General features: G+C 41.9%; 3 protein-coding genes across 6 annotated transcripts in view; 2 read left to right on the plus strand and 1 right to left on the minus strand.

Moving 5' to 3' along the window:
* Positions 1-20,777, plus strand: part of LOC143906733 (uncharacterized) — a 140,655-nt gene that overhangs the window by 109,663 nt on the left and 10,215 nt on the right. The window contains exons 2-5 of the mRNA XM_077422975.1: positions 2,770-3,015; positions 3,151-3,269; positions 3,344-3,678; positions 4,282-5,766. Coding sequence (XP_077279101.1) covers positions 5,747-5,766 — 20 coding nt within the window. The 5' untranslated portion in view covers positions 2,770-3,015; positions 3,151-3,269; positions 3,344-3,678; positions 4,282-5,746. The remainder of the gene's footprint in view (positions 1-2,769; positions 3,016-3,150; positions 3,270-3,343; positions 3,679-4,281; positions 5,767-20,777) is intronic.
* Positions 1-20,777, plus strand: part of LOC143906735 (uncharacterized) — a 109,866-nt gene that overhangs the window by 30,552 nt on the left and 58,537 nt on the right. The gene's annotated exons all lie outside the window — the stretch shown is intronic.
* Positions 13,680-16,411, minus strand: LOC143906704 (uncharacterized). Of its 2 annotated transcripts, none has more exons than XM_077422951.1 (4): positions 16,363-16,411; positions 15,129-15,456; positions 14,808-15,039; positions 13,680-14,377 (listed from the first exon to the last, which is right to left on the minus strand). In XM_077422951.1, exons 3-4 carry the CDS (start codon positions 14,928-14,930, stop codon positions 13,802-13,804), a joined length of 699 nt encoding a protein of 232 aa, XP_077279077.1. In that variant the 5' UTR covers positions 14,931-15,039; positions 15,129-15,456; positions 16,363-16,411; the 3' UTR covers positions 13,680-13,801. The 2 variants fall into 2 exon arrangements, with proteins under 2 accessions (XP_077279077.1, XP_077279076.1); XM_077422950.1 differs by lacking the exon at positions 16,363-16,411 and adding an exon at positions 15,595-16,113.

The raw sequence follows: 20,777 nt of genomic DNA on the forward strand, positions 1-20,777 counted from the left end.
GAAGCGCGTAGAATCGGTTGTTATTGTAAATCAAGCGAAATGGAAAGAACGTTTGCAAAATAACAAGACATTGTAAAGCGTACGTGATGGAATGCAAATTCCACATTGCGAAAATATGCAAAAACCACCGAATATCATGAATAGGCTATTGTACCAAAACACATGTGATGTGCGAAACAGGTGTGCGACAGGTGCAAATAATTATTCCGAAACGCGGAAGAAAAAGCTATAGGCTGGGCTAGCGCTGATACGGCGAGAACGCGCGAATGGGCGTTACCGGTGCGAGAAGGGGAAACCGTCCCAGCGCTTGGGAGGTAGAGCCTGACCGATGAATCGAGGATTTGTTTGTCGGGCCTTGAAGCGAACGGTCAAGAAGTCGAGCTTGCCGATTCACTAAGCTACAGGTCTAGCAGTTGTCTTAAAATTCACTTTGCGGCAACGATCCCGCGGTAGACGCGTTAAATCTCTTGTCGAATCGAAACTTATATTCGTAACTTCGTGTGCGATAAAGTCGGTTAAACTTGCAACAGTCTTAAAGGAAGAATAAATAATTTTCTTACCTTAAATAAAAGAATTTTTAAGTCATTAAATTTAATCGTGTGTAATACCTACGATACTTACTTATTTTTATCCATAACTTACCTGTCGGCGGTCTAATCCAATCAGCTACGGGGAGATCCCGGTGAGGCGATCCAGCAAAGATCCTGAGGCGTAGTCAGCGGTGCACAGCTGCAGTCCAAAGAGGGTCCAAAAAGGCGAGGTCCAGCGGTGATCCACGATTCGGCAGCATCCAGGAAGAACCTGCAACAGAAAAAAAAATGAGAGAATTAGCGAGGGAAAATCAAAAGGTCTGAGATCTGCACGTTCATTCGTTTGTTGAAGTGATTCTTTCTCGGTGTTCCGAATAAAACCGAGTGGCGACCGTAATTTTGACATAAATCAAATAAATTCAAAGGTGATTGATGGCTTCTATAGACCCGTCCGGTCATAGTGTAAAGAGAGTGTAATACGGCTAGTTTAGCATACGTCAGTGTGACTTTCGTGACGATATGGCGAGACCCTATGATCTCGGGAGAAACTGATAATTCTATCGTAACGATGCTTGCTTGGTACACGGCCAAGGGAACACAACCCAAGCCAAAATGGCGACTGTGACAGGACTCGCGTAACCGAATTGCGGGAGAAACGCTAGTGTGTGTAGAATTAGTTAGGAAAAACGCGGAGAATTGTAGCCTTTAAAGAAATAAATTTCACGACAAGCGTAGCCGTAGAATACCGTGAAGACTGTAAAAAAGGATACGAAAAGTAGAAAACTCAAACACGAGCGTAAAATTGAGTGTATCTGTGGAAGCGCGAAACAACGTGCGATAATAGGACGCGAAATCGCGAAAGTCGAACAATTGACCCGCGGTTATACCGAATCGCGTTAAATAATCGTACGGGGTCTTTTACACGAACTTTAAGCCGTGAGAACCACGCGTAAAAAACCCAAAGGTCGGAGTAGCGGAAAACGGAGCACGAAATAGGACGAGGTGTCGCCAGAAATACAAAGCAATTGAGCTGTAGCGTGATAATCGATGTGAATGATAGAACGCAAGAAACGAATTCCGTGAAAACGTGCGCTAGATAGGACGCAAAGTTGCGAAGCGTAAAAAACTTTACGACGATAAAAAATCGCGTAAATATGGGTACGGGGATTCGGCGCGAATCAACACGTAGCGCAAAACAGTAAAAATATAAAAAATATTTTTTCATAAGAAAAGCATAGACGAGAGACCGAAAATCTCCGTCGAAAAAGTATAATCGGGAAAATAAATTCCGCGAAAACACCCGTTAGACGAAAGCTACGGGAAGCCTTATATATAAGGTGGCTGAAAAGCACAATATAGTTGCAACGCGAATAAAGTTCGTTAACGATAGAACGCGTGAATAAAACGAACGTCGAAACAACGCGCGCCAGCAAGAACGCGAAGTCGCGTTACCAAAAGGTTAACACGGCAATTAAAAAATCGTGTTAAGGGGATGCTGGAGCCGTAGCCGAACTTGATCGGCGTCGGTAAAGAAGACCGGCGAACTCTAACGCGAATTACAGCGCCGTACCACAGGGTGGTAGGAATTGGAATAAAAAATAATCAATATGCCGATATTTTTATTTTTTGCTACCGACGGCCTCGGTAGCATGTGTGTGACAGATGACTCTGTACCGCACACCAGTGCGTGCCATGTACGTGTGCGCTGAGAGCACCGCGTAACAACCGAGGCGCGTTTCTATTATTCCGTAATATTGCATTGGATAATTTTCAAATATATATATATATATATATATATATATATATATATATATATGTATATCATGTATTGGATATATATATATATATATATATTTTATTCAGTATTTGGTGATCGCACGCATTTATTTTATACTATCTCTTAATATTGGTGAGCCGCTTGCTCGCGTTATCTTTTGCACCGATAATTCGATCGCGACATAATTTTCACGATTTTGTCTCGATAAATCACCCTATTACTGCTTTTATCTACGTTACTTTCTCTCCTGATAATTCATCGAGAAATTTTCGGATCGCTAATTATCGCGAAATTTTAATCTCGGTCGTCGAATACTGATTATTTTAATCTAACGCTCGCGTTTCCAACGGGAAACTGTTTTTTGGTTAACACTAATTATTAATTTTCGCGCCATTTTTTTCTTTTTGCATACACTTGTTTTCGCTCACACACTTTTTTTAACATTTTTCTTTTTGTTTACAGGTGTTCGCGTTTCCGTGTTGCTGTGCCCCTTGAGAGTCGATCCGCTGCCTCAGGTCAACCGCTTCGCGCTGCGATGCCGCTCCGTCTCGTGCCTTGCCTCCCGGATCCTTTTTTCAGCAGAATTATCGGTCGCTCGAGCACTCCCTACTCCACGACCACTGGGCTGCCTGTCGATGACGCCGGCGTTCGCTCGTTTGCAGCCGCTGGTTGCAAGGTGAGGTTGTAACCGAACGGCACTAGAGGAAGGTACGATTCAAACTGAAATGTCCTTATAATTAACGGTCGCCACTCGGTTTGACCTTGAATAACCTTGAATAACCGAAAAAGTAAGTATCTTTAATTTCGTAGAATATCAATTTAACTAATTTCTACTTTTTTCAGGTTCCTGTCCCAGATGACTCATCGCCGTCGCCGACACTCTGGATCACCGCTGCCACCGCCGACCAGGATCAACGAGGGACTTCGATTCGCCGACACCGATGGATCAGGTAAGTATAAAGGTAAGTAAATATGATAATTCCCGAAATTTTATGATAACTGATTAATTAATTTATTCATTCTTCTTTGTTCACAGAGTGATGGTTGTTCACAAATCTTCATATTACACAAGATGGTGGTTGCACGTATTGATAAGTCACGACGCACAAATGTTCGGTGGCATACAATGCCTTTCGCGTTTTTAATGGTGCGTTCCCACTGTACGCGTCGCGCGTCGCGTCACGACGCCGCGTCATGAGTTATCCAATCAAAACGTTTCATTTTATGACGTCATTTCCGACGCGAGATCTTGCACGACGCGACGTCTGTTTGCTAGACTTTTGGTTACGTTGTGGTTGTGGCATTCACCAAAGTACAAAATTTCCCAATCTCACGATGTCTCAGCGGTACACGGATAATGAAGCGTCATTCGTAAGTTCAAAATTTATTTATTTATTTACATGATAATGATTATACAACTTTAATATTATTATCCAATTGATATTCGTAATAAATTATTACAGATATACGGTTGCCTAACCTAACAATTCACTTCATTATAGTTGTTACAATACTTTTCATTTGCAACGCCATGTACGGTGCATGACACTTGGCAGATTATTTATTCACAATCTAGAGAGATTAATAATAAATGACATTGTACTGAAAGTATAATCAAATGCCTTATATAAATATAACCATACAATGATACGCTTAGGACACAAAGAATGTATTACACAAAAGAACTTTTGTTCGAGAAATTTATTTTTGGTCTATTTTCTTTATATACAAGTTTATGAACCAATCAATTTTTTTATGCGTATGTTTATGCGTTATGCATAAGAAAACTGATTGGTCCATAAACTTGTGCATAAAGAAAATAGACCAATCCATTCTCTTATGCATATGCTTATGCACTTATGCAAGTTTATCTGGATTCCCAGTTACAATGTTAACATCATGCTATGTATATTCACGCGATAGATACAAATATATAAATTGATTTTGCGTTCACTATCCGTTCACCTGTTACAGATTTGCGACAACTGTGATACAGTCATAGAAGACAGTGCAGCTGCCCAACAGCATTATAGTGTATGTACACTAAACGCGGGAGACAGTGAAGGAGAAAATTCACATTACTCAAGCCAAGCTGCAGATAGTCGAGAACTTCTCATTGGAGAAGTTTTTTGCCGAGAGCCGTTATGGAACACATCACTTCCGTATGCCAGAAGGGGTTTTAAAGTAACTTCAGAATTGTGGCAAGAAGTCGATATAGCTTTAGGTAAGTAAAATTCAGCCCTTTACGCAGTAGATGTACATAAATATCACTTCTTAATCATGTCTGAAGAAATTGATTTCACACTTTTGGCATATAGAATAGGGGTTGGTTATACATATATACTATCAGTGAATATCGTAATATCATTTTCAGGTGTGCAGACTGGGTGGAGTCAGAAAACATTCAAATCCTTAAGAGATCGTTTCGTAAAATTACTCACAGAGGAAACAAATTCAAAACGCAGTGGCAGTGCCACAATGAACAAAACCAATTGTAAATATTTTACGCAGTTGGAATTCCTCCGTCCCAGTGTAGAATATAGATCGTAAGTCCCTTAATTACCGTATACAATCATAGAAAAGGGTACAATTGTAATTTGTACATTGCTTTTTCGTAATTTTCTTTACTTTACAAAGACCTCAATGTAAAAAATAAATCTGGAAAAATTACAATTGTTGTGAGGCGGAAGTCGCCGTGTCGTTATTTCGACACCTAGCTGTCAGCGCTTCTTCCGAATATTGCCAAATCCACCTGAGCTGGCATTCCGGGTGTTGCAAGTGGCATCCCAGTCACTCACCCGGAAGCAAAAGCGCTGACAGCTAAGTCAGCATCGCGGAAGCAAATACGCGAGTGATAAAAGCCCGCCCTTCCGAGAAGCGGCGGGCAGTCTAGAACGTAAGGCTAATCGCGCACGACCAACGAAAACTATCCTATTGAGAACGCCCGCGAGTCAGGGCAACGAAATCAACGAAACAAGTGTATCAAGAATAAAAGGTCTTTTATTAAAATATCGTCAAGTAGAAAACTCTGGCAACATTATTCCTCCTTCCTCCCGGCGGATCCAAAAGAACTCCGTGCCGATCCCTCGAATCAGAGGTACGGCACAACAATTGGTGGCAGCGGTGGGATCTGCCAACCGGACGGGAGGACATCCTGCCAGATTGCGCCTGCGAAGGGAACGGATCGTTAGACGGCGGTAAAATATCCCGGAGAGGAAAAGCCAGCCGGATCCCGAGTGCGAGAAACGACGGCAGTAGCCCCGCGTGCTATCAGCGACACCGGAGAGGCCCCGAACTACCGCACGGACACGCCAGCCCGACGCAGCGACGCAGGGACGCAGCGAGCCAGCGAAGCAGCGCAGCAAGGACGCAGCAGAGCAGACAACGCAGAAGCAGTGAAGCGGCCCTGCCAGACTCGACGCGGCAGAAAGCGGTCACGATGCACTACGCGGCGGTACTGTAAGTCAACACGCCATTGTAAGCCGATACCAGCACGCGCCGCGACGCAACCGTTATATCTCTGCGTGCGTACCCCGCGATAGCGAAAACCGGATAGCGAGAGAAATTTTCGCGATTGCAGGCAATACAACCGCGAAGCGCCGAAAGATTTTCGCGTTTTAGGACGCTAAAGCATATGCGCCGATAGATGTCGGACGACTTGTCCCGGCATCCCCCTGTCAGCAACGCATCATTTGTGTTAAGCGAGCGCGCGCAACGAGCCATCGAAAATAGTATCAGGAATCGTTTTCGCGCTATACGACTCGCGAACGACGAATTAGATCGCGTGCGAAGAAACTTAGACGCGCAACTCGACGACGCAAGCTCGCCGGTGCTCGAGCTACACCCTAACGTCATCGTAGAACGCGAATTCGAATTCTTAGACGCTAGTCTTTGCGACGCGAACAGAAACCCGCGAGATAGCGTCGACAACACAAGCAGCGACAGTGACGCACACAGATTGCCCCCGACCGACGGTGACGCACGATCGGACACCTCGGCTGATACTCAGAGCGAAAACGCAGGGAGAAGAGAATTCTCCCTGACGTCATACGACAGCGATATATTCGACCCCGAGGAAGAGGATTATACCCCCCGGGCCGACAGAATGAGCCAGCCACGAGCTACCGCGACCATCGCGCCGCGAGAGGACATATCCCCGGCGCAAATTAACGCGGAAATAGAGCGGTTTAGACCCGCGGAAAATGGGCAACCGCCCGAAGGCGACCAAGGTCGAGCCCCCGAGCCGACGCAGGTAAGCCCCGGAGCAATGAGCTCCGTGCTCAGCGATGTCCTACGCATGATGCGCGACATGCAGGAACGCATGGACCGTACAGAGGCCGCAGAGTTCGAGCGCTCTGTAGAAGTCCTGCGCGCGATCCGCGAGATACGGAAACGCATGAGTCAAATGGAATCCGCCACTCACGACCGCCCCGATGCGCGAGAACGACGCGTACGGACCAGCCAGGGCCCGCTGGACGTGACCTACGGACGAACGCACAGCGACGTCCGTAGTCAGCCAGGGCACCATCTCGGGTTCCTCAGCCTAAAGGAAGCTCGTAACATGATTCCCGAAATGAACGGAGAATCCCGAGAACGCGTTCGCGAATTTATTAATGCAAGCACTTACGCGATGAAAAATATACAGTCCGCTGACGAAACCATGCTCCTAGAAGCAATCTTGTGCACAAAGTTCAAGGGCAAGGCAATGACCGACTTCGACACGCGTGATATTCGCGACTTCGAGCAGCTAAAACGCGAACTCGAAACGGAGTATCTCGGAAAACGCGGCATGACCCATCTGCAGCTAGAATTCAACTCGCTAAAACAAAAAGCGGGAGAAAGCACGCAGGAATTCGGGCGTCGAGTCAAGAAGCTCGCGAAAGAACTGTGTGAGGCCATGGAAGAAGGCCAAGGGCACTCGCAAGAGCAGCAAAAAGCGATATTAGAAAGTATTAAAATGCAAGCTCTGCATAACTTCCAAATCGGGCTGCATGATGATATCAAAATGCTGGTCCGAGCACAGCGATATCCAAGCCTACAGAAGGCAATAACCGGCGCCAGTGCCGAGGAAAAAGTTAGAGGCCCCTCCCCGCGGAACGGACAAGCAGTAAACAGAAATAGATTTAATCAGGGGAACGCGCGAAATGCGGGAAACGCAACTGTGAAATGCTACAAATGTGGTAAGACCGGCCATTACGGGCGAGATTGCCGTACGAGCCAGCAAGCTAATAAATTCCTGCTGCCGCAAGCGGATAAGCCCGGTGGCATAAATATAATCGAGTGTACCTACTGCAAGAAAGCAGGGCACAAGCGCGACGAGTGCTGGTCGTTAAACGGACGGCCGAAATCCGAGCGACCGCGCCGACCGAAACAGGAAAGTGCGAAAAAAGCACCGACAGGCACAGTAAGAAAAACCAAAACGAGCGAATCTAGCGAGGACGCACCCTCCGACAGCAGTAGCGAGGAGGAAGAGAAGCCGAAAAGAAATAAGGCACGCGCCGCCGAGACATACCGAGTGTCTCAGGTAACGGAGAAACACAAAAAGGGCTTGCTAGATATCATAACACTGCCTATACAGGAAGCGGAACGAGGAGAAATGAATCTTCTATTGGATTCCGGAGCAACTCTAACATTGATTAAAGTAGGCAACCTAAAGGGAAAAACAATGGTGCGAGAGGAGAAACTGGCATTAATCGGCGTAACAGGACACCAAATTCACACGCTAGGAAAAATAAAAGCGACCATAGATCTCGGAAAAAAGAAAATACGTCACACAATGTACGTAGTAAAAGATAACTTCCCCATCGAATACGAAGGAATATTAGGAAACGACTTCCTAACTAAACATAAAGCCGATATCTCAAACACATCAAAACAGCTGAGAATAGGCAAAGCCATGTTCAAGTTACGACCGTATCAAAAAATAAAGCTACCTCCCCGCAGTGAAACCATTGTAAAAGCCGTCACAGATCATAACCGGGTAGGCATAGTGAAAAGCGGTGAACCTGCTCCCGGAGTTTTCATCGGGCATTGCCTCGTAAAACCCGTCGAATTTACTTGCCCGGTCAGCATATTGAAAGTGACGGACAAGCCGGTGGAGATCCTCACTCCACACGTAACGTTAGAAGACCTGCCGGCGGACGACGCCGCGAGCGTACTCACGTTACAGGCAAATGAAGAATACGAGACTGTCACAGAGCGACAAAAGAAAGTGCGCGACCAAGTACAACTCGATCACCTAAACACAGAAGAGCGAGAGGCAGTAGAAAAAATTTGCGATGAATTTTATGACGTTTTTTACCTAGACGGAGATAAACTAAGCGCCACTACAGCAATAAAACACGAAATAAATACACGACCCGATAGTGCGCCAGTAAATGTAAAGCCATACCGGTTACCCGAGAAACATAAGGCCGAAGTAAGGAAACAAATACGGAAAATGTTGGACGACGGCATAATTCGTCCGAGCACAAGCCAGTGGAACGCGCCAATAGTAGTTGTCGCCAAGAAACCTGACGCGTTCGGCAGAATAAAATTTCGCGTAGTGATCGACTTCAGAAAAATGAACGATCTCACAATGGGAGACTCCTTTCCCATGCCAAACATTACAGATATACTTGATCAGCTAGGCAATGCGAAATATTTTTCTGTACTAGATTTAGCCTCGGGATATCACCAAATCCCGATGCACGAAGAACATAAGCAGAAAACGGCATTTTCGACTCCAGACGGACATTTCGAGCACAACAGAATGCCATTCGGTCTAAAAAATGCACCAGCGGCCTTTCAGCGATTAATGTATGCGGTATTAGCCGGACTGTTAGGATTGAAATGTTTCGTGTATATCGATGACATCGTTATATACGGAGCATCGCTGACAGAGCACATTAAGCGGTTAATCGCAGTACTGCACAGACTACGAAAATACAATCTTAAGTTACAACCAAACAAGTGCGCATTTTTACGAAAAGAGGTCATTTACCTAGGGCATGTGATATCCGAAAACGGAATATCGCCAGACCCGTCTAAGTTACAAGCAGTAAAAGAATTTCCGACCCCAAGAAGAGTGAAAGATATACAATCTTTCATCGGGTTAGCCGGATACTACAGAAAATTTATCGAAAATTTCTCAAAAATAGCCAAGCCTCTAACAAAGCTCACAAAGAAAGGAGAAAAATTTAATTGGTCAATCGAACAACAGAACGCGTTTGATCTACTTAAAGAGAAATTAACGACAGCCCCGGTATTGGATTACCCTGACTTTAGCAAAGAGTTCTTGGTATCTATCGACGCGTCAGATTACGCCATCGGAGCCGTGCTCTCACAAGGAACAGTAGGCCAAGACCGACCGATAGCGTACGAAAGCCGAGTATTATGCAAGGCAGAGCAAAATTATAATACCACAGAAAAAGAGCTATTAGCAATCGTCTGGGTGGTAAAACATTTCCGCCCCTACTTATATGGCGTTAGATTTAAAATCATAACCGATCACAAACCATTGATCTGGCTATTTAATGTAAACGACCCCGGCTCCAGACTAATAAGATGGAGGCTAAAACTAGAGGAATACGATTACGAGATCGTACATAAAGCAGGAAAAAACAACGTGAATGCCGATGCATTGAGCCGAAATCCGATAGCCGAAACATCAGCGATAAATGTAACAGGACGACGACCCCCCGAGAGATTACTCGGAGGAGGAAAAGCGGCAAATACTCTACGAGTATCACGACTCGCCTACGGGAGGGCACCAAGGAGTCACGCGAACACTAAACCGTATCCGATTACAGCACAGCTGGCGTGGAATTACGGCGTATGTAGAAGATTACATAAATAAATGCGAGTACTGCCAGAAGAACAAATTGAGTAGAAAAACGAAAATGCCAATGACTATTACAGATACGCCCGAGCGACCATTCGAAAAATGCGCGCTCGACATAGTAGGCCCACTAACAGTCACGAATAACAGAAATAAATACCTCCTCACGTTCCAAGACAATCTAACAAAGTTTAGCAAGGCAGTACCCGTAGAAAATCAGGAGGCAAATACAGTAGCAAAAGCCTTTGTAACGAAAGTAGTCCTAGAACACGGAATACCGGAGAAAATTCTCACGGACCAAAAAACAAATTTCACAAGCGAGATATTTAAGAACATGTGCAAGCTACTGAAAATCGAAAAAATACAGACAACAGCATATCATCCCGAAAGTAATGGAGCGCTGGAAAGATCGCATCGTACTCTGGCAGAGTACCTAAGACATTACATAAATAAGGACCAAACCGACTGGGATGAGTGGATACCCTACGCAATGTTCACGTATAATACGACGCCTCATACGACGACAGGACTCACACCGTTCGAACTTGTCTATGGACACCAAGCAAACCTACCGACAGCCCTAACAAGACCCCCGAAACTAACATATTCGTACGAAGATTACGCGAAAGAATTACGAGAACGAATACGCGCCACGAATCAAGTCGCGAGAGAGCATACCAAAGAAGAGAAAGAAAAAGCAAAGCAGCAATTCGACAAAAAATGCAACAAGGAAACATTCAAAATAGGAGACAAGGTACTATTACACGACGAAACAGTACGAAGAGGACGATCTAAAAAACTCAATTCGCAATGGGTAGGACCGTACGTGATCGTGGAACAACACAGCGACGTAAACTACACCATTAAAGTAAAACGCAAGACGATACGCGTACATGCAAATAGGTTAAAAGCGTTCATCGAGGATTTAAAGAAACATTGTATACAGCGGCTCAGTTTTAGGATATCCTTTTTTAAACGATATGTAGATGATATTTTCGCGGTTGTTCCCAGGTCGGGTATTGGTGAATTATTAGACAGTTTCAACAATTACCACGATAGATCAACAATTACCAGATCTTTAGGTACGTTAGTGAAAAGAGAAGTGACGTCTAACGAAATTAAAACGTCACCGTCTCCCACTGTTACTCCTCTAATCAATTCTACAAAGGACCAACCGTCCTTAACATATGATTCAGGTTTAGGAACAAATTTTTCTAAAATATTTTGCAAACGACTGGCGATATTATAGAGCGGACTGCCTAAAGTGGAAACAATTATACGTAATGGTGAGCCAATTTTATGAATCTTTGGGAGCCCGTAACTGCGCGGGAGATTCCCATTAGTGCAATTCAATTGTCTAAAAACTTGCTCATTGATGATGCCCATGTTAAACCAAGACTTTGCCAATTCGTTGATTTTTTATGTTATTTTTCTTATAGGATTGCTTTTCAATTTTTTGTACGTGGAACTGTCACTAAGTAAGTCAGTCATCTTATTAACATACGTACTTTTTTCCCAATTTACAAAACGATACTGAGAGCCTGCCATCTATTTATTATGTCATTGGTATTACTTAGTCGGCCCTGTATATTCGGTTCTGCTCGTTTTTCCCACCAGAGCACTTTTTGCTATCCGCGGATTGTTCCCAGGTCGGGTATTGGTGAATTATTAGACAATTTCAACAATTACCACGATAGATTAAAATTCACTTATGAAATGGAAAGCAATGGTAAATTGAGTTTCCTTGATACCACGGTCATCCGCGAGGGAGGCGCATTGCTCACAAATTGGTTCCGTAAACCAACTTTCTCGGGTCGGTACATAAATTATTTTTCAAACCATCCTATGAAATATAAAATTAACATCGTAAGGAATTTGGTTGATCGGGCGATTCTTTTGTTCGACACGCGGTTTCACAAGTCTAATATTAGTGAAATAAAAAAGATCCTTATTAATAATTGTTACCCGAAGAAAATTGTTGATAAATATGTCAATGTCCGACTTGGTGAATTGCGAAATCGTAACAACAATGATCCTGTCAGTAACGAAGTGGCCCAAGATCCTCGAAGGTGCATTACTGTACCTTACATAAAGGGTCTTAGCGAGAATGTTAGCCGTACAATGCGAGACATGAACTTTAGAGTTCTTCACACCATCCCGAAGAGATTAGACTGTGTCATTAGAAAGGGCAAGGACGGGTTGCCGAATCTCAGCCAGACAGAGTTAGTTTATAAGATTGATTGTGCAAATTGTGATGCAGTATATATTGGCCAGACAAAAAGGCATTTAAAAACACGTATCAAAGAACATCGATGTGATATCAGAAAAAATGTAGATAATCATTCGGTTGTGAGCAAACACCGTCTTGCACACAATCATGATTTTAAGTGGCAGCATCCAAAAATTTTATACAAAGAAAAACATTCCAAAAAAAGAGAAATATCGGAAATGTTTTTCATTAAAAAACATGATTGCACAATCAATTTACAAAACGATACTGAGAGCCTGCCATCTATTTATAACCGTGTCATTGGTATTACTTAGTCGGCCCTGTATATTCGGTTCTGCTCGTTTTTCCCACCAGAGCACCTTTTGCTATCCGCGGATTACGTTTGACAATTTCATTTTGCTTTGACTGTCTTACTGTTCGGACGTTGTGCCTCGATATGGCTTGTGACGTTTTGATCTTACCGTTTGTTTTGGAACGCATAAGAATTGTAAGTTTTTAACTGATTTTTACAGTGTTAATTAATTTATTGTTTTTGACCAGCGCGATATTATGACGATTTTGTATAGTTTTTTATTGTTAAATGTATTATTTTGTCTTTTGTTTAGTTTTGCGTTTGTCTTGACGTTGTCAGGACACCACGTCAACGATGCATGTAAATTTGTTATGCGGATCGGTGTAACCTAAAGCACTTGATAAGGACCGGAATTCGGTCGAAACGTTGTGCAATTTGGTTTCAATTGGCCAGTTGGGTCGAAAATAAAACGACTTATTTTGAATTATTCGCTGGCGACGGAAATTGTTTTGTTTATTACCTTACTTTAGTTTATAACAAACAAGCCAAACGAACAGTTTATATATTTTTATATAGCATTTATTCTTTTTTTATTTTTTCTACTTTTTATTTTTTAATTTTTCTACTCTTCTACGACTGTAATCAGGCTGTGTATAGGCGGGCTTCACATCTTAGCAGAAAAGCAGGAAAGCAGAACCCAATCAGAATTTTCACTCATAGTAAGCAGTATGTAATAGTATATACCAATACCGGCCTTAGAGTACAAACACTTACATAGCATTTTTTTTCTATGATAATAACCTTACTGTTTTAGATATGTTACTCTATAGACTATTGAAAGTTATGTATATTTTATAGCGTACGTGTATATTTTATACTAAATATGTAATTGTTACATTTTTATACTCTTCTACGATTGTGATAATGCATCAGAGTACAAAACAATTTTGAATGAAACTGAAATTTAAGACTGTATAAAAATATGTTTAAAATAAACTTTAATACGTAAAAATGTTACAAGATTATTGCCCGTATTTATATATATATATAATTTATTAATATATATAATATATATATAATTTATTAATTATATATATATATAATTTTTTTTGTTTGCTATATATTTGCCATTGCCAAGGTACAGCTCCTTCGGTCATAAAATAATCGGCAAATCGATCTCTGATCTCAGATGCTTGTCTTGAATAATTAGTTGCACGGGCACCATGCAACTAATATCCTCAATTGCACCTGCTAGTGATATATTTTCTCGCCACGCACCGTTTGCTATGATACCATGACAATCCATATGATCTGCAAAGTTGTTGTTACAGTAGCAATCTCTTGTCATCATAAAATTGTGCAGGCAAACAGTAGCTTGTACAATTGATTCGGTTGTAGCTAGTGATGTGTTCATAGGCTTATGGTAGATTCTCCATCGTGCTGTCATGATACCGAATGCATTCTCAACTACTCTTCGTGCCCTGGACAATCTGTAATTGAAAACTCGTTTTTCTGGAGAAATGTTTCGTCCTGGGTACGGCCTCATAGTAAAGGTGTTCAGCTGAAAAGCTTCATTTCCGACGATTACATATGGAAGTGCGTACGAGTGTGCTGGGTCAATAATATTTGGAGAAGGCAAGTTCATTAGGCCTGCACTAAATCGACGACCCATTTCGGAGTTTTTAAATACACCTCCATCACTATGACGACCTTGAGATTTCGCTGGAGCCTTAAAAGGTAAAAGTTTTATTATCTATAAAATATTTGTAAATGTGTTAACTCGTGAAATTTTTCAGTTATTCAGTTATCAAAAACAGTGCTCCAATTTGTAAATTCCCGAGGATTAAATTAATTTATACTAATTATCTAATTAATTCACACCAATATATAATTCTGTTTTTTTATGTCAGATATAATAAATAAATTTAAATGGTAGAATAAAAACTGGAATTTAAGCTAGGTAAGGATAGCTCTAACACACGTTTCTTCAAATATTTATTTTTGAAATATTTATTTTATTCTTTTTTACTTACAGTATTTTAAATGAAAATATAAATTTGGGATATAAAAGTTAAACATAATTTTCATAAGGGCAATTAATTTTAATACGTCTCAATGTAACATCTTGACTCATATTGCTTATGAAGAAATATACTTACCATAATGACAACATGTTTTCCATCCAATGCACCAACACAGTGTGGAAAGTTCCAGCGTTGTGCAAATTTTTTCTCAACGTATAGCCAATTTTCTTGAGAAGGAGTAAAGAATTGATGGTGCATGTTAAGCCATATGAGTTTACATGTCTCTCGACTTATTTTCGACGTAGTAGATATCCCAATTTGGAAGGCTAAAGCCGTTGACTTCAGAGAATCTCCAGTAGCTAAGTATCTGTAAAAATTTTGTAAGTAGTTATTTATTTATATCTTGTCCATTGTAAAACCATTTTACTAGCTAATCATCCTAAATTTTTAATTTACCGTATCGTTAAAGCCAAGCGAGCTTCTGCACTAATTGGCTCCCGAAAATTTGTTGTCTGTTTCACAAGCTGTGGTCCAATTAATAAAAGAATTTCTTCAAAAGTCTGGTGTCATTCGCATAAAATTGAAGTAAGTTTTATGATCATATAATCGTAGTTCATTAATTAAGTGTTCCCAGTTTCCGTGTGTTTGTCTAGTATAAAGTATGGGACGTATCCAGAATCGACGAATATTTTGGTGCTCCTTCTCAAAACGTTGTATTCTTTTATGAAGTATCATCATATCCATAACTTTTGTCTGCCATCTCCTTCGATGAGCTTCCATAATTCTATAAACACAATATAAATATAAATATTGAATAATTGGAGTAAAAATACCCATTAATAATGCGATAATTAATAATATGTAATCTAAAAAAAATTGAATATGAATTAAATTTATTTCAGATATTTCATAATATACTTACACTCTAATTCAATTAAAACTGTGTATTACTTTTTATACTTTTTTTATTTTTATTTATTAATACAAAATATTTATTTACTTATTATACAATTGTATAAGTTCGAGTAATATTATTCATATACATTCATTTTTAACACATATTCTTCAAACGCGACTTTTATTCCTCTTATGGGTTATGTTCTGCCCGTGCGTTGATATGACGTGACGCGTTCAGTGAGAATACAATTGACGCTGTTTTTCGTCTTTCGTAGCGTTGAGTCGTGACGCGTCGCGCGACGCGACACGCGACGCGTACAGTGGGAACGCACCATAATTGCGAATAGTAACGCTGTTCTGCGGGCGTTCCCGTTTGTTAGGGATGTTTCGGTACAATAATTATCGAAATCGCGTCACAATTGCGGAAGTTATCGCGACAACGTGAGAGATACGAGTAACGCATGTTATCTCTGAGACGATCCACGAAAGACTGCCTCGAGCCGCCGGGCTCTCTTGGGCTCCCCACTTCGCCTCGCATCGCCACTCCGTCGCCTATTTGCGCCGTAGTGCCAGATGTTCCGCTTTCACTTTTCCCCTTCCACACGTGTTTACGCGTTTCGGGCGTTCTGGAAGTTTCCCATGGAAATTTCCGCTGTTATCGCGTTCGGGAGGCTTCGCCGACCTGGTGCCCGTGCACCGGTTTTTCACCTTCGGCAATTTTTGTCTGCCGTCGACGCCGACCTATGCGCACGTCCTAATTCTACCTAATATACACGATTCCGGAGGTTCTCACCGTAGATGATGTCCAGGTGCATCGCACCCTGGACGCCGATGACGCCGACTCTATCTGACCACTCCTGGTGTTCGACTAACTCTATTTTCGCGCCCACTCCCCGAGGATGACGTCCGGGTCGTGAGATCGCGCAACGTCGCCGTATCTCTTGTCCGGGTATCCGGACCTTGGCGCCGACCTACCCGGTCGGTGTACTAGGTCCCCCTATTGAGTCAGTTGTGGTCCATTCTCGGAGCTTACGTCCCGGAAGCTGGATCGCCGTTGTCGCCGGAACTCGCCTCCGCGTCACCGGGTCACGTCGCAGACCTACCTTGGTTACTCGCGGGGCCTTACCGGTTTGTCAAACGCTAAGTTTTTCGCGTCGCCTTAGCTCTCGCGCTGTTCGTCGGATCGCGTCGCGGACTTAGCCTGTCGCTTCGCTCGGGCTCCTGTATGTGCCGGGACTTAGTTTTTTGCTCGTCGCGCTAACATCTTAGCCCCGTGTCGGACAGCTCTAACGTGCTAAGTTAGTTTTTGGTGGTGATTCCGGTACGAGTCAGAACTTAGTTTTTCGCGTGTCGCGCTAACATCTTACTCTCGCGTCGGACAAGTTACATGGCCTAACCTGTCTTTCTTTGGGGACTCTGTTGTGAGTCAAAACTTAGTTTTTCGCGTGTCGCGCTAATACTCTAATCTCGCGTCGAACAAGTCCCGTGGCCTATCCTGTCTCTCTATCGGGACTCTGTCGTGAGTCAGAACTTAGTTTTATGCGTGTCGCGTTTGTTCTCGCGGTTTACGTCGGACATTGCCGCGACTCTACTCTGACGGCTTTTCGCGTCTCGAAGGGAAATCAGATATATATATTTCCTTCGTTCATTTGATCTTTAATTTTTCCAGTCGCGATTCAAGAAAGGAATGAATGAAACTTGTTTAATGAATTTGTTATATTCTTAACCTACATGGGCCGCTGCCCGGCGATCATCGTCGCGGTGCTTTTACTTAATTCTAGCTTATTATCTAATATTTATGAGCCGGATGGGGTCGCAAACAGAAGGGCTTCGCCCTCTCCATCCTCGGGAGCGCCTTCTCTTGTGCCGACTACTCGGGAATCGTTTCCCCGTTGTCGTCGGATTTCTCCGATGCGTGTCTGGGGAAGTCCTCGGGTGGCCTCCCGTCGTCCTCTGCTACAATGGCTGGCCCCGCCCTGGCGCCTGTCTGCTCTTTCTTGGCTTCTTCCGCCCTGCTCTGCAACTCTCGGAGCCCTGTAAATAATTCCGGCAAACCCGGTCGTTTCGGTATTTCTGTAATAGTGATCATCCCGGCTGTTACAATCTTCGACGGTGGTTCTTTCTGCCTCGGCTCTGCTACCTGTAGCTTCTGTTATACTATATATTATGTATAACTCTAGGCGAGCTATTGTCTACTGGGAATGCGGATTTAGCGTACGGCTGCAAGGTGAGGTTGTAGCCGGGCCGAGGAGTGATACCCCCCTTATGTTCAAAAGGTGTGTCTCCGACACGGTCGCCACTCGATTTTTACCCAACAAACCGAGAAAGTATTATTTCGGATATTATGAATTTCCCAACCTTAATTACGCCCCGCTGATTCCTCTTTTCTTTTTTCTGTTTCAGGTCGCCCTTCGCCGCCGGATCTAGGATCGCCGCTGGACCACGCACCTCGGATCTTCTCTGGACTGCAGCTGTGCACCGCCGCCTTCGCCCTGGATTTTTGCTGGAACGCCTTTGGATCATCCCGTGCGGATATCGGATCGCCGACAAGTAAGTATCAGGATCAGGTAAGTACGTCTTTCAGGTAAGTTTATCGCACACAAATTAATTCAAGTACTCTGATTTCTTTGAGATAATAAAATATAATCTATTTTATTCTAATTTCAGTTACATGTGTTCGTGAAAATGTTTCAAAGTGTTAACGCGACTACCGCGGGATGTTCAACGCCGAGAGTCTAAGTTTCTATCGCAAGGCTTTATCATACCAAATTGACTGTTTTCTACGAGGCTCCGACGAAGAATTCCTCGATCTCGTGGTTCTGCTCCGGCTCCAGGCCTCCGGTTGCATCCCCACTTTGGTATGGTTCCGCCTACTTTTGGGACATCTGGGGCCCAGATGTGATGCTGATTGACTTCCGCGTTCCTAGTTTTTTGTCTCGTTGGACAGGTGCTCCATGAACAAAAGCCCCTTTGTTCGACTTATTAATTCGCTATGTGTACATTCGAGTAAATATTCTGCGCAGCATTCCATGTTCCGTTATCCTTATCTTTAATTTATTATACATTATTGTTAATTACGGATCCTTCTGGAAAATGGAACTTCGCGTGTACATTAATTATAATTTACTACAGTGGGCGTTCGATGCGCCGCGTCGTGTTTTCTCGCTCTCGCTCCTACGTTCGCCTCGTGGTATGGCCACTGGTCATTTGTTATCGAATTTTGACAAATGTCGTATGCGGTCCCGATTATTTAGTCCCCGGTGATTGCTTAATCATTATAATTTCATCGCTAGCGTTTTTACCACAGTATATACAGTAGCGCAACTCCTCTGATTTCGTGTTGGTCAAAACGGATTGCGCATGCGCGAAATAAAGCACTACCTTTGTCTTTTTTCTTCTTGCTCTCTTTCCTTTTCTAACGGATTTAGAGGCACATTTAAATGCTAAGGCGTTAAAGTGCTATAGACAGCTATAGATTGACTTGATAAAAGTCGGAAAAAAAATTGTTTGAAATGTGTGATTGTAAAGTGTGTGATTGTGAAGAGATTTGTGAAGTGATTGTGAAGTGATTTGTGTATTGGAAGTATAGGAAGGAAAGTTAACCTGTGTAAATTTTATACAGGTTTTCTTTTCTTTGAGAGCACTTTGATCTTAGCTTTGTTTCAGATTTTTTGCTACAAGAAGGAATTAGAAAATGGAAAAAACCATTAAAAATTTTAAAAAAGAAAGTCATTGGTGTGCAGTGACAGGATGTATGAGCACCATAAATGTGGAAAAACGACACTTCTTCCTCTTTCCAAAAGAACATGATAGGACAAATACTATTTTAATAATTGTTTACATTATTATTTCATTATTTGCGTAATTTAATTAATTATTCTGACATATACAGGTGGTTGGCATGGGTTCAAGCATGCAGAAGATCAGACTTAATACCGAAAGGTTCCGAGTATGCTCACCGCAATTGTCGATTGTGCCATGTATATTTTGAGGAAGATAAATATAAAATGGTCAAAAGTCGAGCTCGCCTTCATCCAGATGCTGTACCAACAAGATGTTTAGAGTTCACTAATAATAATTAAGTTTTCATATATATTAGTTTTAATTACTTTTTATTTAGAAAATCTATAGTTTTGTGATATTTCAGAATATTTTTGATAGTAATATAAAATAATTAAAAATATATTATTTTACAGCAGTACTAGAGCTTCTACAGTATCAACGGATGTAATAGTATTAATAAAAAATGAAAACAATAATGTGTAAGCTATTTTTGCATTTATCATAAAAATATTAGAAAAATTAAATTTAAATTAACACATAACTCAAATAAACTTTTTTCCAAAAGCACAATAATGGACAACGATGAAGCTTTGAACATTGAACAACACATGTCAATGGACACAGTACAAAAAGAAACAACAAGGTGCGTCAAATAAAAAAAAAATATATATATATATATATATATATATATATAGGGGAAAAAGGCTCATGTCTTAGGTCCTTAATTCTCTCCATCCATCATAAAAAGAATTTATAGTGAAGGGGATAAGAGGCTATAAGGGTTCGCAAGCATCCTGTAAAATTTCAGTCTGCTTCAGTCTGCTGGTAGCAATCAAATGCAGAAATACTCAAAAATCAATAAAGAATTTAAAATATAAAAAAATATAAGAAATATCTACAAGTTTTTTATCTATTTTTGAATTTATAATATTTTATAACATAGTTAACTTCAAAGAAGATGTATGAATTCTTTTATATTTTTTCAATTATTTTAATGATGTGTATAAAATAGTCTACATGTCTGTTCCGGCATCAAAATTATTGTCTCGTAATCCACACGAAACGTTTGTTGGAAGCATCGCCACAATTCGTTCATTTTACAGATCATCGCGAACGCTCTCGAAACGAAACGCTTGGCTTTAACGAACACGTGATTGTCACCAGTATACACATCTTCTGCATTTGGTTGCTACTAGCAGATTGAAGCAGACTGAAATTTTACAGAATCCTAGCGGGCTTTTGTGGCCTCTTGTCCCCTCCACTATAAATTCTTTTTATGGTGGACGGAGAGAAGGACCTAGGGGACAATAGCCTTTTTTCCTTAGAAAAGTTTTCTTATATGATGTACGAAATATGCACGTGTTGAGTTTGAAAACTAAAATCGATCAGTTTAGATATATGGAATGTGGATTACGCGCGTTGCTC

The sequence above is a fragment of the Temnothorax americanus genome, unplaced genomic scaffold (genome assembly GCF_048541705.1).
Source record: "Temnothorax americanus isolate GAGA-0224 unplaced genomic scaffold, ASM4854170v1 Scaffold75, whole genome shotgun sequence".
NCBI lineage: Eukaryota > Metazoa > Arthropoda > Insecta > Hymenoptera > Formicidae > Temnothorax > Temnothorax americanus.